Here is a 17,481-nt window from a genome sequence, read left to right on the forward strand (position 1 = left end):
TTGCATATGCCATACTTTGTGTGAAAAACTACAACTTGATAATCCTGTATTTGTTTGGAGCTGTTGAGCCTCTTTGGTTTCTATTTCATTCCCTTTATAGTTGGAAGCCATCATTGTAGTACCTTTATTTTATACTATTATTCTTTTTACAGCTATGACCATGAGTTAGTGTTTGGCGTCTCCTTGAAGAACATGAATAAAGCCGAGAGATTGGTTTTTGGTGAGTCACTTATGACCCACGCCATGGCCTTCACTGCTTTCTCAGAGAAGGTAGGACCCTCAGCATGCCCACTGCAGTGTTTGCACAGATGGAGCCACATTCTTCTGCAGACTGCTTATCCAGCAGAGCTTCATTCATGGTGTATATGATTTCTGTTAAAAGTTAGCTTCCAAGTAAGACATTGTACCTGTGTCACTTGGGGTTTGTAATAAAAATAGGAACTTTCCATGAGAGCAGAATTTGGGTCAGTAGCAAGTAAGAAAGTAACTGCTTTTCTGTAACTTTGAAAGGTCTTGGTGTGAAGAAAGGTCATCAGAGGAACTTAGGAGAAGATAACTGATCTTTTTATAAGGATTTATTTTTATAAATTATTTATTTATATGCAGTGCTGAGACTAACCCAGTGCCTCACTGAATATCCCCTGAATGTGTTCATATCTTCCTTGCATTTGTTAGTCAGTTTTTCTTGTGGTAAGATGTTAATAATAATAATTTGTGGATTCCATGCATATTACTGAATTTATGCAGATCTTGAGGAAATTGGAGTTCAAATTTCAAATAAAGTAGTTCAAATTTGTTATGAAATATTTTGAATAGTAATATTACTATTTCTAGGATACAGTGTTGGAAAAAAACAACCAAAATTTTATCTTTCACAAATAAGCTCCTTACTTTCAGGCTATAGAATCAATGTTTTACTCCTATACCCAGGGACTGTTTGTTTGTTTGTTTAATCTTTGAGTTATTTTAATTCTTCTAGCCTACCTAGAGTTCTGATTTATTTTGTGTAATCTGTAGGCAAAATTGTGAGTGGGATGGAGTTTTCTCTCTGTAACTTCCTCCCACCTCTTCCAGTTATTTCACTTAATGGTATCCTGCTGACTTCATAGAATGTAGATCCTTGACTCTCTCCCATTTAAAACCTGATCTTAAGGAAATCTTAATTATATTTGTACAAGATAGGGCTTTAACTATTAGAATTCTGAGATAGTCTCAGTTTTACATGAGATTTCACATAGTATGATTTATAAAGTATCCTGAACTAATTAGGCAAATCCTGTGCTGATATTTCCTAATTGTCCTGTAGTTTTCATAAATAAATATAAGGGCTGGCGTTGTGGCTCAGTGGTAGAGTGCTCACCTAGCATGCATGAGGCACTGGGTTTGATCCTCAGCACCACACAAATGTAAAATAAAAATATTGAAAATAAATAAATAAATAAATAAATATGAAAGTTGAGATCTTAATAAACCATGGAGCTTTCTCTTCATCATTACATTCTTTTCAGCTCTGGTTAGTGATATTCTCATACCATGAAACAGAAAAATGTGGGGAGCATAATTGGTATTATCTTTGTAGATCATGAAAAGTCATTTCAGAAGAACAGAAGGTGATTTAAAAATCTTATTACCTCAACTTCATAAAATTCTCACATTTTAATAATAAACAAAATAAAAAGTACAAATTATTGAACCCAGGGATACTTTACCACTGAGGTATACCTTTTTATTTTACATTACTTTGGGGGAGGAGGATAGTGGGCATTGAACCCAGGGGTACTTAACCACTAAGTCACGTCCCTAGCCCTTTTTATTTTTTATTTTGAGACAGGGTCTCCCTGAGTTGCTTAGGGTCTTACTGAATTGCTGAGGCTGACTTTGAACTTGGGATCCTCCTGCCTCAGCTTCCAAAGTTACTGGAATGTGCCACCATACCCAGGCATTTTAATTAATTAATTAATTAATTTTTTAATTTACTTTTGGTACCAGGGATTGAACCCAAGGGTGCTGAACCACTGAGCCACATCTCCAACCCTTTTTTATATTCTTTTTTTTAATGTGTTTGGTGGTCACATTTTATTATTATAGTAATTATTATTATTAGTTGTAGACGGATGCAATACCTTTATTTATTTATTTATTTATTTATTTATTTATTTTTATTTGGCACTAAGGATCAGACCTAGTGCTTCACACATGCTAGTGCTCTACCACTGAGCTACAATCCCAACCCCCTTTTATATATTCTTATTTAGAGATAGGATCTCACTGAGTTGCTTAGGACCTCCCTAAGTTGCTGAGGCCCTAATTATGGCTTTGAACTCACAATCCTCCTGCCTCAAGCCTCCCAAGCCACTAGAATTACAGGCATGTGCTATTACATCTGTGCCTGACTTTATTTTTTAATTTGAGACAAAATCTTGCTAAGTTGCTTAGAGCCTCCCTGAGTTGCAGAGACTCCCTCCAACTTGAAGACCTTTTGCCTCATCTTCCTAAGTCGCTGGAATTACAGGGGTGCACCACTAGAAGGTCTTTTACTAGCTTTTCCCCATTTTATTCCAACTTTTTGGGTTTTGTTTGTTATTTTTGTTTTTTGAGGTGATGTCTCACTGTGTTGCCCAGGCTGATCTCAAACCTTGGATTCAACTCGTGGGCTTAAGCAATCCTCCTGCCTTAGCCTCCCAAGTGCTTGGACTAAAGGCATGTGTCATCATGCCAAGCAAAAGGGATTTTAAATAAGGGTGCCATTTTGGCATTAGAAGCAAACAGTGGGAGGAATTTTTCATGAATTAATTATTATAGATAATTTGTTCATATTTATGTTCAGATCTGCTGTATTATAAAATTCAGTGGATTTGTAATTAAACTTTAAAAAGTCCCTTAAGTTAAAATTTTACATTATATAGGGGGCTGATTTTTAAAAAGACAAAGAGGGGCTGGGGGTGTGTCTCAGAGGTAGACCGCTCTCCTAGCATGCATGAGGCACTATGTTCAATCCTCAGCACTTTATTTTAAAAATAAAATAAAGATGTTGTGTCCACCTATAACTAAAAAATAAATATTTTTTAAAAAGGCAAAGAAACCTGTTGTAATTTCCAAGATAATTTCAATTTTCTGTATTTTCTATCCCTGATATTTATATTTTTATTCAGAAATAAAAATCATTAATACTCCACATCATTTTCTTTGAAATTTCTGTTATTTGGTATGGTTCATACTAGTAGTATAAAGTAGAATTTATATGATAACTGAAATTTTATATTGCAATATTTCTTTTCCCCCCACTAAGAGTTTTGACCACTAAAACTAATTTGAAATACATTTTAATAGCAGGCATGGTGGTGCATGCCTATAATCCCAGCAACTTTGCTGGCTGAGGCAGGAGGATCGTAAGTTTAAGGCCAGCCTCAGCAATTTAGCTAGGGGCTAAGCAACTTGGCGAGACCTTGACTCAAAAAATAAAAAGGGCTAGGGATGTAAATCAGTGGTAAAGTGCACTTGGTTTCAATCCCTGGTGCAACAACAAAAGGAATACAGTAATGCACTTATCTCTAGCTTTACTTCTGCAATATTCTTTCTTGGTTTCTAATTTCATAGAATCCCTATGTAGGAGATGCAGGTATTATCATTCTTGATTTGCAGATCCAAAGAACAACTTAATCTAGGTCATATAAAAATTCATTGGCTAAGTAAAGAATAATAAGCATTTTCAGACTTATGATAACAAATAAATGACTTTAGGTGATATAGATTTTTTTAAAAATATTTTTTTTAGTTGTAGTTGGACACAATACCTTTATTTTATTTATTTTTATGTGGTACTGAGGATTGAACCCAGCGTCTTGCATGTGCTGGAGAGCACTCTACTGCTGAGCCACAACTCCAGCCCCTAGGTGAGATAGATTTTAATGGTGATATTTAAAAGGAAAGTGAAGATGGACTACAATGAGTAAAATTAAAAGCCAAAACAGACATTTAGTATGCCAGCCTCAGAATGTATAGTTTAATGCTGTTAGTGTACTGATAAGAGTGTGTGAAACTTGTGGGTTTCTTTGTTGGCTGAATCTGAGACTGAAAATAATGAAATCTAAGAAAATTGCTAAGAGTAGAGAGTTCAGGTCAGCAAAGCCAAAGGAAACCAAATTCCAGGTAGATAAGACTCATCATGCAGTGATATGCAAGTGGGAGTTGACAGATGAAATCATTAGGAGGTAATACAAGGCTCAGCACTCTTCTTGTGCTATGAAGATTTAAGTTGTTTTGACATTAGCAAATGTCCTGGGTAAACGTGACAGAGAAAAGTCTTTTCCCAAATGGAGCCTTCCTTTTGTCCTTTTCTCTGTCATTATAATAAAAGCTATAAATATAAGTTATCATGATAAGTATCGCTGTCCCTTTAAGAAGATGAAAACTGAGCTTATTTTATTAAGAAAGATAGAAGAGGGATAACAGTAGAACCACCTGGGTTTTGTTTATGAAAATGATCTTTTTATTTCTGCCTTGCCATTCAATCTCTGTTATATTAAATTCAATATATGTATAACTGAATCAGTAAAAGAACACACTTAAGAGAGTATCATTACTTGGTTTCTCTAAATAGAAAATCAGGTATTATGATGAGAATATGTTTATTTTGTTTTTTTAAAAACTCTGAACAAGTCTTAGAATTTTTTCTAAAATAAATGCAATGGGATGCCTTTTCAGGGAATTCTGATTGATTAAAAGCAAGAGTCCTTGGCTTCAAATGGTGTTCATTGCTTATAGTATTTTAATAAAAGTAATTTTTATTTTCCTAGCCAAGCAGCATTTTTACATTTATTTTCCGTATAGAATAGAATGTAAATGAGAAGATAGTATTTATTGCCTTATTAGTTTTATTGTATCTTTATCCCAAGAGATTCAAACTCTACTCTATTGGAGTATCCTTTTAGTGATAGTACAAGAAATGTGGCTCTGATCATGTACATTATAGCTGTGTAGAGCAGGCTGTTTTATTCTGAGTGGCCGCAAAAGAGCTAAAATTGCATGACACTCCCCATCCCTAGGAAGGGAAATCTAGTTTCAGATTTTATACTGTCATCTGCTTTTTTTACAGGATGATCAGGATGGTGTATTCGTGAAATGGAGAGTGGAAAATTCATGGGGTGAAGACCATGGCCACAAAGGTGAGCGTAATATTGAAATACTAACTTCCTGTGATTGAGGTCTGCTCTACTCCACCTATCTGGGTGTAAAGCTACTGTAGTATAGTGGATTTTTTGGTAATTACTCCCATTTGCTAAACTATTATGCAGAAAAATAAGAGGATCTGGTTTGCCCCAGGGTTCCTATGACCAAGATGGCATGCTGAACTCCCAGGTTGACTATGAGACCAGTCTGTAATAGCATTTGTTCCAGACATGCTGACTGTGCTAGACTGCTTTGTTACAGAATCTCCTTGGCTGATGAGGAGGCTGAGTGCCCTTTGCTAGGATGCTGGCCATATGGCATTTGGTGCATTTTCATATACTGCACCAGCACTTCAGGAAGAAGCCTTCAAGTGGGAGAATGGGATTATCAGGAAACTTTCTTCAGGCATTTTTTAGGACTCCTTGAAACTTGTAAAGCATAAAGAAGAGAAAACACTTCAGCTACCATATGCAACTTTTTTAAAAAATATGTATTTTTTTTTATGGGCACAATATCTTTATTTATTTATGTGATACTGAGGAGGATCGATACATGCAAGGCAGGTGTTCTACCACTGAGCTACAGCCCCAGCCCCAGTCTGCAACTTTTTGATATTGAGAAATCAAAACTGTGGTAGAAGTCATAAATAAAGTATAATAACTAAGCTAAACAAAAAAGGTAATGTATGAGTTGTAGAAAATTTTTAAATATAAATAATAAAAAGAAAAAAATCTTGCCAGGCATGGTAGTGTGCATGTGTATAATCTCAGCCACTTAGGAGACTGAGGCAGGAGGATCATAAATTTGAGGCCAACTGCTGCAACTTAATATCTGTCTCAAAAAAAATAGAAGTGGAAATGTAGCTCATTGATAAAATGGCACTGGGTTTAATCCCCAGTACCATGGGGGGAAAAAAAATTTGGTTTACAGTCTGGCCACTCAGAGATCACTATTGATTAACAGTTTAGGGCATCTACTTTTAAAGATTGTTTTTTAATAGATAAAAGCTTTTTAAAGGAAGTTTTATGCTTTAGTGTTTAGGGTTTCAAACCCGAAGTGGCGGCTACAGTAGTGTATGCACTTGAGCTATTTACTGGTGGTGTTTTATAGCCAGCTCTTTCCCAGAGTCCATATTTCTTATTCTTAGTTGATGGATTCTAGCTGGGAAAGCCACATTAACCACGGTTTACTAGACTAATTAGAAGATTGGGAGGAAATGGGTAGGGAAACCAGAGAAGTGAGATACACAGACACTTGGAAGCAAACTCCAGCATGTATCTTACCCAAGAGAAATCAGCCAGACATTTTCTTTAAAATAAAAGAAAAAGAAAAAAAAAAATAGAGATCTTAACTCCGCTTTGCTGTTTTTCTCCTCTGTGTTTAGTATAGTGATTTTCCAACCATGTTCTTCAGATCCCTAGGATTTCAAGGTTAAAGGTGGAAGAGGGTGCTTGGAAGTGAGCAGTTGAGGTTTCTGTTGCTCATGTTTGAAACTGCTGTCTTAGAATAGCCTGTTAGCCTGAGTTGTGAACTTGACAGGACTTTATTGTGCTGATTGAGCAGCACAGCACTGATATGATGGCCAAAATCTAAAGGTCATTTAATCTGTCATTCCAAATCTTTTCATCTCCCCATGAAAAGATCATTGGTAGATTTTAGCTAACTGTCCCTGGGAGCTGCTATGAAACTCAGCAGCTCAGTGTTTATGTAAACAAATATAAGTGCTGTTCATGCATTTCTCTTAAGCATCATCAAATAGTTGCATTTATCCCTTCGGTGACTTCTGTAATTGTTCTGTGATTATAGTGGTGCTTATTAAATTCACTATTATGAATTAGAGGTGCATTTTTAAAAATATTTTTTAGTTGTAAATGGACACAGTATCATTATATGTATTATATGAATTTATTTTATGTGTTACTGAGGATTGAACACAGAGATTCACATGTGTGAGGCAAGTGCTGTACCTCTGAGCTACAACCCCAGCCCAGAATGCAGCATTCTTTTTTTAATTTAAATTTTTTTTTAGTTGTAGGTAGGCACAATATCTTTATTTTTATTTATTTATTTTTATGTGGTGTTGAGTATAGAACCCAGGGCTCCATGCATGCAAGACAAGCACTCCACCACTGAGCTACAAATTCAGCCCCAGAATGCAGTATTTTTAAAAGTGTGATTTCATATAAGGTGAATTTCATTTTGAGACAAGTACACATTGGTGTATCAGGTAGAGAGGCATTCTAAATCTTTAGCAAAAAAAAAAAAAATTAAAAATAACTCATAGTTAGTGATATCTGTAAATTAATGGTAGTTAAGAAATGAGAAATGAATGCTTATCTTAAATTGGAAAGATTTGATTACTTGTAGTAAACATAAGATACAAGGGAAAGTTGTTTTTCTCTTGCTGCAGATGAACCTCTGTAGCTCCTGTCTCATCTCTGGTCTGATTTGGTACCTATAATTGGGATTGTTTTTGTATAGGTAAGCATCTAGGAGAAGGACTAAAGTTATGGCTTGTTTAGACGAGCCTGGATCTGTCCAGTTGCTTTTTGGGTATTTTCCATCTCTAACAGTCATTGGGTTATAGATAGTAGTAGTACTTATTTAAGAGAAGATAAATACTTTCATAAAGTCAGGAAAGTGCTCTGTGTTTTTTGTAATGGAGATGATTCTGGGCGACTTTGTTGATTTTCTTTTTCTTTACACTTTTTTTGTTTGTTTATTTGGTACTGAGGATTGAACCCAGGGCCACTGAGGCACATCCTGAGCTCTTTTTATTTTTTACTTTGAGACAGGGTCTTGCTTAATTGTTTAGGTCTTGCTAAGTTGCTGAGGGTGGCCTTGATCTTGCCGATCTCCTGCCTTAGCTTCTCAAGTCACTATAATTACAGACATACACCACCACACCTATCTTATCAATACTTCTTTACTCCTACTCAATGCAAGTTTTGCTTCTTCTGTTGAGAGAACTGGGGTCTTGACCATATACTTCATCTCTAATCCTTCCTAGTGAAATGTGCATTGATCTAGTAAAAATTAAATTAATTTTGTTGTTGTTCTCAAATAACTGAAATACCTGAGATTATACAGAGTAAAGCCAAAAGATAAAAATACCTGAGATTATACAGAGCAAAGCCAAAAGATAAAAAGTTGAACTGAGGTTGGGGGTAGGGATAGTTCATTCAAAGCCAAAATAAATTATCCTCATGTATTTCTTGGTAATGTTCTTTCTGATTTAACAGGAAGGAAGGAAGGAAGGAAAACATGATCTAATTTAATTGGCACACTTGGCCTGACTTTTGGAGAGTGCCTAGTGTGTTATTCTGTTGGTGATGTTTGTTTACCCCAGCAGGGCCCTCCTGTCTGTCATCCTGGTGGGCATTGCCTGGCACAGCTGAGGAGGACCTCTGTTTGTCCTCTCTTAGGAGACATGGCATAAGATTGTCATGCTGGGGTTTTTGTTTCTGTAGATAACATTGTTAACAGTTTGTTACTGTTCTCTTTGGGGTTTCTGCCTGGTAAGATTGATATTTCTGGAAAAAAGCAATGTTGATAATATAAGCTAGAGGTAAATAGAGCGGAGATACCTGAAAAAGTTGCCCTTGCTCTCTGCCTAGTTCTGTCTTGGTTATCCCCATTGGTCATGCTTATGGCCTTTCCTGCCTAGAGACTTATGTAAGTTAAATAATCTGTTTCACAAAATGATGAGAGATTTTTCTGACCAGGAGGGACATTAAAGGAGAAATTAGTTCTTGCCTTGCTATAGCATTTTGGTTAATTTGTGTTGGTAAATTAGAGTATTCATAGTCAGGTGTACCGAAAATTGAATGCTTATTAAGCATGTATGCCAGTAAGGTTTTCATTTCTCCCCTTCTTGATATTTGACTATGCTTTTTTTGTTTGTGTGTGTGTGTGGGGGGGGTGTACTGGGGATTGAACCCAGGGCCTTGTGCATGCAAGGCAAGCACTCTACCAAATGAGCTATATCACCAGCCCTTGACTATGCACTTTGCACCTTAGTTATGGGTCTTATCAGATATGGATTTCATAGTTAGTTGAGGGAACAAACCTTGGGGTTTATTTTTTATTTGCATTATCTTTCATTTTAAAAAGTTGATACAGGCCAGGCATGGTCATGCATACCTGTATCCCAGCAACTCAGGAAGCTAAGACAGGAAGATCAAAAATTGGAAGCCAACCTTGGTAACTTAGACCCTGTCTTAAAATAAAAAGAGTTAGGAATGTGGCTTAGTGGTAAGCACCTCTGGGTTCAATCCCCAATACCACAAAAAAAGAAAAGAGAAAAAGTTGAATATTTGTAAAAATCTAAGAATTTAAATTAGAGGAAATAACTATTGATTTTTCTCATTCTTAGTCTGAAATTCATCTGAGAAGAATCTTTAGCCAAAATGACCTGCAGGTTCCCTAGCTAATCAGTGGTAGAACTAGAACTATAACTCAGATAGTCTGACACCAGAGCCAGTTTTCTTAATTACAGAACTGTGTTTTCTTTCACCTTGTCTGTTCAAGTCACCCCTAGTCCACTTGTAAGTAAGAAGTCTAATTCATGATATGGGGGGTTAGAAATTCTAAGGGGACGTAAAACTCTGTAAAGGGTGTAGAGACATCATTTGATGATCTGATGTTGGGAGAAAAGGCTCATAGTCCAGCATTCATGGCTGAGAATCTAAATTAGGAGCAGAAAGCATCTTGTGAAGGTCTGTGTCCAACATTATTTGCTCATTATGAGTTAGGCAAGTAAGAAACTGTACAGAGTCACCCAAGACCTCCCCAGTTTTGTTCATGCTCCTTTTAAAGAAATTTTTGATGTTTCTGAACTTTCTGTCATGGTCAATTTCAAACATATTCAAAGTAAACAGAAGAGTATTAAGGAGCCCACCCCATGTCCCTATCACCCAGCTTCGGTATTTTTCAACATTCTAGTATATATACGTCAAACTTGTCAATAGTTAACAGATTCTTTGTTGGTCTCTCTAATGACCAGTTTTATTAGGAAATTTTTCTTTTGGGATTGGTTTATTAGTCCTGAGATTATATTCCTGTGGTAAGCCTGATAACAGCAGAATCCGAGTGTGGAATTATCATAACATAATTCATAATGCTTGTTCAGTCTAGTCTCTCTATATGGTGAGTAATAGAACTTTTAAGTGAGAGCAATGTGATAGTATTTTCTAACTCTGTAATGTTCATTAAAAGAGAAATCTTTATCTTTTTAAAATTCTATTCTTAGTTTTCATTTGGAACCAAAATGAATTAATTATTTTACAGCCTAAGAATGTATTTCAGTGGTAGAGCACTTACCTAGCATGTTCAAGGCCCTGGTTTCTATGTCCAACACATTACTTTTGTGTCTTTTAGATGCTTAAACACTTGAAATTATTTCTTTTTGGGGGGTCGGGGGTACCGGGGATTGAACTCAGGGGCACTTGACAACTGAGCCACATCCCTAGCCCTATTTTGTATTTAGAAATAGGATCTCACTGAGTTGCTCAGCACCTCGCTTTTGCTGAGGCTGGCTTTGAATTTGTGTTCCTTCTGCCTCAGCCTCCCAAACTGCTGGGATTACAGGTGTGTGTCACCACACCTGGCTTGAAAGTATTTCTAATTCATATTTTTCATCTTATAAATGTGTGTCTCTGTTCCCAATTTCATTTTAGCAAAATTTCCAGTCTTACTCCTAAAAAGGAATCTCTTGATGATTTTGTTTAGAGACTTTGGCATGTTAGATATTAATCTAGAAAGAAACTTATGTGGCAAATTCATAGTATATCTGAATAAACCAACATATGGCTTTTAATTGCCTCATCAGACAAACTACCACTTGGAAACAGTATGCCCAATGCTTAGCACAAAATTCACCATATTCTTCCTGTAATCTTACACTGTGAAACCAGGCAAATTATGGAGAGAATTAATATTTAATTCTTGATCATAGATCCTGAATAGTAATTTAACCTTAGTTTCACATTTCTCTATTAGTAACATGGATAGTTACTGTTTCCTTATGAAATCCTACATTTTGTCTCTCGGTAGCCATCAAATGGCATCAAATGTGTAAAAGCATTTTTCAGACTGTAGACTGTCAGACAAATCTTTGGTTTTTCTTTTTCTTTTTTTTTTCCTTTTCTTTTTTCCATACTGGGGATTGAACCAGGGGGACTTTACCACTGAGCTACAACCCCAGTCCATTTTTTTTTTCTTTTGGTACTGAGGATTACACCCAGGGGTACTTAACCACTGAGCCACATCCCCAGCCCTTTTTTAACATTTTATTTAGATACAGGGTCTGGCCGAGTTGCCAAGTGCCTCAATAAGTTGTTGGGGCTGGCTTTGAACTCATGATCCTCCTGTAATCTTGAGCTGCTTGGATTACAGGTATTCACCACTGTGCCCAGACCAGCCCTTTTTATTTTTAATTTTGAGACAGGCTGGTCTCAGATTTGTGATCCTCCTGCCTTAGCCTCCCTGAGTCACTGGGGTTACAGGGATGCACCATCTTTTCTCACACAAATCTAAAGAGTTAAATGAATATTCTTTATTTCTATCCAAGGTACTCAAGACATACCATTATATAGCATCTTACTTTATAAGAAGATAAAGTTTGCTAATGTAATTGTATTTATTTTTCTGCATGGCATCAAGGTAATCAAGATGTGAATGCAGGTGGTTATATCCATGCTTTATGTGAGGAGACTTGAAACATATTGAGAGGTTTTGGCTTATTTAGGTTGTGCAAGGTCAGGGATCGAATTGGAATTCAGAACTTGCAGCATCCCTAATAGTGTATATGACTTGCAGGTGCAGTTTTGCAGGCCTGTGACCCAGTGACTCCAGAGCTAAGGCAGGAGGTTCATGAATTTGAGGTCAACCTGGATAACTTAGCAAGACCCTGTTTCAAAATGAAATTTTAAAGAAGGACTGGGGATGTAGCTCAATGGTAGAGCACTCCTGGGTTTAATCCCCAGTATCCCCCCACCACCACACACACACGTATATATGACTTATGAAAGATAATCATTTGCTGATCTGCTTGAGGTTCCCTTCTGGCTTCAAGGGCAAGTAATATAAATTATAGGCAATGTAGAGCTGAACTTCCTGAAACAAGTATGAACTGAAAACAGAGATTTTAATATCCTGTAAAGGAGCAATATACAAATTTGTTATGTTGCCTTAGAGAGTTTTCATGTCCCTCCAGGTTTAGGGAAAGTGCTACTACCATTAAACCTGGATAACTGAGTTCTTTGAAATGGATTTTTCATCATCTATCTTTGTTAACCAAGTAGCCTACATGCCTCAGGCTAAAAAAAAGTACCTATGACTGGGAATGCATCCCTGCTATCCCATATTGGCTATATAATTTTGGTCATGGTCTTTAATCTGTCAGCTTTCTCATTTATAAAACAGGGATAATAATTCTGTCTACTTCAGAGGATTGTGGTGAGTACTATGCCAGGCACATAAGAAGTACTAAAAAATATTAGCTAACATTGCTATTGTTGTTACTATTAGCCATAGGCTAATGAAAACAAGAGAACAAGAACATCAGGCCCCCTCACCTTTCCCATCTAGAGGAAGGCTTTCTAACTTGTCCTATGGTTCCAGCTTCAGATCTCTAGAAGTCAGGTGCCATTGTGACTGTTGTGCTATATCACCACTCACTGGATGCATACCCTGATACCCTGTAGTGTGTACTTAGTTTCGTGAGAGAAAGTGGTAGAGGTGAATAAACCTGATGCTGAGGAAAAACCATTAGCAGTAGCATCAGCTCATATTTATTGATGGGATTCAGGGAAGCGTGCACAGGCCGTGGTGGAATGAATGTCTTTGGCCCTCAGAGGAGTTTATACTTAATCCCTTGGGACATGGGAAGGAAATTTGAAGAGGGCTGTGATGTGACAGAAGTGGCATTCATGGTGTGCTCCTCAGACTGTAAGATATAGGATAAATAGACCGAGAAAAGCAAAGAAGAAGATGATTTCTCCAAGAAGGCAAATGTCAGAGAAAGAGGAAGAACCAGGGAGGGCCCCTCAGTGGGGAGAAAAGTAGAAAGACATTGAAGCTAAGGTTTTTGGAAGGGTGAGGGATGGAGAGAGCACCTTAGAAGCTAGGAGACTTGGTGGTGTCAGGGAAAATGTGGAGAGTGCTGGGACAGAAAGAAACTGAGTCAAGGGAAAAGGGCTTTGGGATTGGATTAGAAAGTGGTTTAGGAAGCTTTGGGAGGGATGGGGGTGCAAGCCCATGTCCTGTTATGCCACATCAGCAGCATTTTAGTACTAAATTCCTTCAAATGCCAAGTAAAGCAGGATCAGGGGAAATTGAGGAGGGGACCATTGAAGCTGTAATCTTGATCCGTGTATGTGAAACATAAGCAGCAGGCATAGGTGTAGAGTAATAGGGGATGAACTGCAGGGAGAGGGTGAGTGACTGGAACCTACGAGTTCTTCAAGGGCGAATTAGTGTTAGAAAGATTAGGGCTTCCAGGTAGGGCTGTGATGTGTTTTGGAAAAGGGTGAGGGAAGGCCAGCCAGAAATATGATAGCAGAAAAGGGCAGTCTTGGCATTTGGAACATGCTTTAGATAGACCAAAGAAGTAAGGCCAAGAAATAATGTGGCATGCCTATAATCGCAGTGGCTTGGGAAGCTGAGACAGGAGGATCGCGAGTTCAAAGCCAGCCTCAGCAACTTAGCTTGGCACTTAATAACTCAGAGAGACCCTCTCTCTAAATAAAATATAAAAAAGGGATGTGGCTCAGTGGTTAAACACTCCAGGGCTCAATCCTTAGTACAAAAAAGAAAAGAAAAAGACATAATATGGCCTGCCATCCATGGAGCTTTTGAATAATGACCAAAAAGCAGGCTTTGCCTGAAACAAATAGGAGTAGTGGTAGTTTGGGGGTCAGAGAGAAGTCATTGAGTTTTGGTGGGAAAAAAGACCCTTGGATGACATCTGAATTTGTGCTTTCCTCACCCTGTCCAATGTCAGAGAGCCTGGCTGAGTCGTGTGAGCTCTCACATTTGTCTGACTCAAGTTCACTGTCCAGAGAACAAAGAAGAAACCAGCCCTGTGATGAACAGGCTTCTTCTGGGCTCCTTAGTAGGGTGCACTTCTCAGGATGGGTACACTTCTGCTGATTGAACTTTGTTGTGGATGATTTTTAAAAATGCAAAACACAGACCAAACAGCCCATTTTCCCTACTGCATTTTCCACTCCATGTTTTTTCTGATGTCTTTACCAGGCAGATAGGACCTTCTCTAGCCTTTGTTTCTGAGAGGGGCCACCAGTAATATCCGGCTCTATGGATATCTCCTCTTTTTATCAGCAAAAGGTTCGAGAACATTAATGTGTCCTCACTCCCGAGCCAGACTTCTGTGTTTACTCTGGAGGAAGAAGCCTCCTCTGAGATCACTGTCCAAATGGCAGTCATAATTGGAAGTGGTTGTTTTGGTTCCCTTCCTCTGGCCATCCTGTTATCCATCCTTCTAAATGCACACACTTAAAACACATGGCATCTCTGATTTAAAGACGAATACCTATAAACAGACCCTATAGAAACTGGGTTTCTGGCTATTGTTTTGTGATTTGTGAGCAGATCGGGTTGGTTCCAAACTATTAGTGCTTATGCTAGATTAAATGCTGTCACCGCAGCCATAACTACCTGACAAGGCTAAGAGCTCTGTTGGAGGAATCTGAGCCCTGTAAAGATTCTAAATTGAAAATTAAGACCTGCGTTGATATGGGCTTTGCTTACTAGCTGTGTGATTTTTAGACAACTAAAACCCACCATGCCTGCCTTAGAGTATTATTGTGAGGATTAAAATCAAAGCGGGGGTGGTATATGTGACATTGCATTGTGAAATGAAAGCTCCCTACAGGGTTTTTTGGGTTTTTTTTTCTTTTTTAATGTGTGTGTTTTTTATTTTGTTTCCTGAAGTATAATTATTTTAATAGCTAATACAATTAACATTGTTCTAAAATCAAAATAACAAAGTTTATAGAGGGGAATCTTTTTTCCCTCTGTCACTCTCCTTTCCATTTCCCCACCCCTTCTTTAAGGTTACCATTTCTGTTAGTTTCTGGTGTATCTTTCCTTTTTTTTTGTAAGTGTAAATATATTTTAAAATGTATTATTGCTTTCTTTTCTTCCATGGGGGTAGGATACTTTCTACCCTGCTCTGCATTTTTTTTTTCTCACTTCATTTAACAGTATGTCTTGGAGGCATCTCCTTATCAGTATATTTCCACATTAATACGCTTCCTTGTCTTCCATTGTCTGGATATACCACAGTTTATCTAACCAGTTCCCTTACTATTGGGTTATTTCTGGTCTTTTACTATTACAAACAATATTGCAGTGAGTTATTATGTGTACAATGTTTAAACAGTGTCTGGCCCATTTGAGTGCTGAGGACGTACAGGACGTACAGCTGTCATTGCACATGGATACATCTTGTGTGCATGCAAGAACTTTGTAACTATAGGACATTGTCCTAGAAATGGCATTGGCACATAATTTAAAAAAAAAAAAAATTAGGTATTGGAGATTGAACTCAGGGGCACTCAACCACTGAGCCACATCCCCAGCCCTATATTGTGTTATTTCTTCCACAGATATAGCATACTTTCTATCCTGCTCTGCATTTTTTTTTCTCACTTCTTTTAACAGTGTGTCTTGGAGGCATCTCCTTATCAGTATATTTCCACATCAATAAACTTCATTGTCTTCCATTGTCTGTATATACCACAGTTTATCTAACCAGTTCCCTTACTATTGGGTTGTTTCTGGTCTTTAACTATTACAAACAATATTGCAGTGAGTTAATACGTGTACAGTGTTTAAATAGTGCCTTGTCCAGTTAAGTGCTGAGTATGTACAGCTGTTATTGCACATATTGTAAAGACTCGCTGAGTTGCTTAGCGCCTCACTTTTTCAGAGGCTGGCTTTGAATTCATGATTCTCCTGCCTCAGCTTCCAAGCCACTGGGATTACAGGTGTGCACCACCACGCCCGGTGGCATTTAATTTTATATTGAAATTGTCTGTGTTCATAGGTGGGGACTAGACAATGCCAAGGCCTTAGTGAGCCTGTGGGGTTTTTTACTGAGACTATGTTTCACCAGTCGTGGTGGCATATGCCTGTATTTTCAATGACTTGGGAGGCTGAGACAGGAGAATCACAAATTTGAGGCCAGCCTTGGCAACTTAGTGAGACCCTATATCAAAATAAAAAGGGCTGGGGGTGTGGCTCAATGGTAGAAGATCTCTGGGTTCAGACCCAGAAGACCACTCATCCCCCTGCACCCCTGCCACCAAAAAAAAAAAAAAGAGACTTTTTAATGATTTTTTTTTTACTACTTTTTTTCTTATATTTATATTTTCATAATAATAGTAGAAAAATTGTAAGCATAAAATCAAAGTTGTAAACCAAAAAAGATTGATAAATATGACTTCATAAAAACAATAACCCTTAGTAGGCTAGAAAATGTAAACTAAATTAGAAGGCAGATTATACAGTAGGAAAAAGTGTTTAGCCAATATAAATATATAGTGTGCTCTTACTGATCACTGAAAAAGCAAACTCTTCAATTAAAAAGGGGGAGAGATCTCAGACACTTTATAAAAGAAAATTATAGATAGCATACAAAAAATTTTTTTTAATGTGGAGGAAGAGTTAATTACAAAAATAGTACCCATTTACTTAACCCTAAAATTTTAATTGGTGCTGCACATGGTGGGACATGCCTGTAATCCCAGCAACTGGGAAGGCTGAGACAGGAGGATTCAAAATGTTAGGCCAGCCTGAACAACTTAGTGAAACCCTGTCTCAAAATAAAAAATTAAAAGGGCCAGGGATATGGCTCCATGGTAGGATATGAAGCAGGAGGACTTGTGGTTCTTTGTCTTCATGAATTCAAATGAGATCCATGGACACAAAGGGTGAGAGCAAAAGTAACAGGATTTATTAAAGTAATAGAAAGCAGAGCTCTTGCAAAGGGAGGAGTCATCCCAAGGAGGGTTTCTGAGGGGTGGCTATTGTCTAGGGGTTTATGTTAAAGGTGAGTTAGGTGGCCTTGAAGATCATAAGCTAGAAATTTTAAAAGCAGTAGGTTTTTGAGTCCAATCACATCAGGGCACCTGGTGTCCATGGTGCTTCCTGTCCAATCTGGGTGTTGATCATGTACCACTTAGGGATAGGCTTAGGGTTCTGGCCCACACCATCAGACTCCAGTGGAGTCTCTGGTCACAAGCTCACTAGTAAACTCCTTTTTTTTTTTTTTTTTTTTTTTTTTTT

General features: G+C 37.6%; 1 protein-coding gene across 2 annotated transcripts in view; it reads left to right on the forward strand.

Annotated features, from left to right (window-relative positions):
* Positions 1-17,481, forward strand: part of Blmh (bleomycin hydrolase) — a 44,570-nt gene that overhangs the window by 21,034 nt on the left and 6,055 nt on the right. For both annotated transcript variants that reach the window (XM_015501041.2, XM_048793445.1), the window contains 2 exons: positions 153-270; positions 5,096-5,165. In XM_015501041.2, coding sequence (XP_015356527.1) covers positions 153-270; positions 5,096-5,165 — 188 coding nt within the window. The remainder of the gene's footprint in view (positions 1-152; positions 271-5,095; positions 5,166-17,481) is intronic.

The sequence above is a fragment of the Marmota marmota genome, unplaced genomic scaffold (genome assembly GCF_001458135.2).
Source record: "Marmota marmota marmota unplaced genomic scaffold, marMar, whole genome shotgun sequence".
Classification (NCBI taxonomy): Eukaryota; Metazoa; Chordata; class Mammalia; order Rodentia; family Sciuridae; genus Marmota; species Marmota marmota.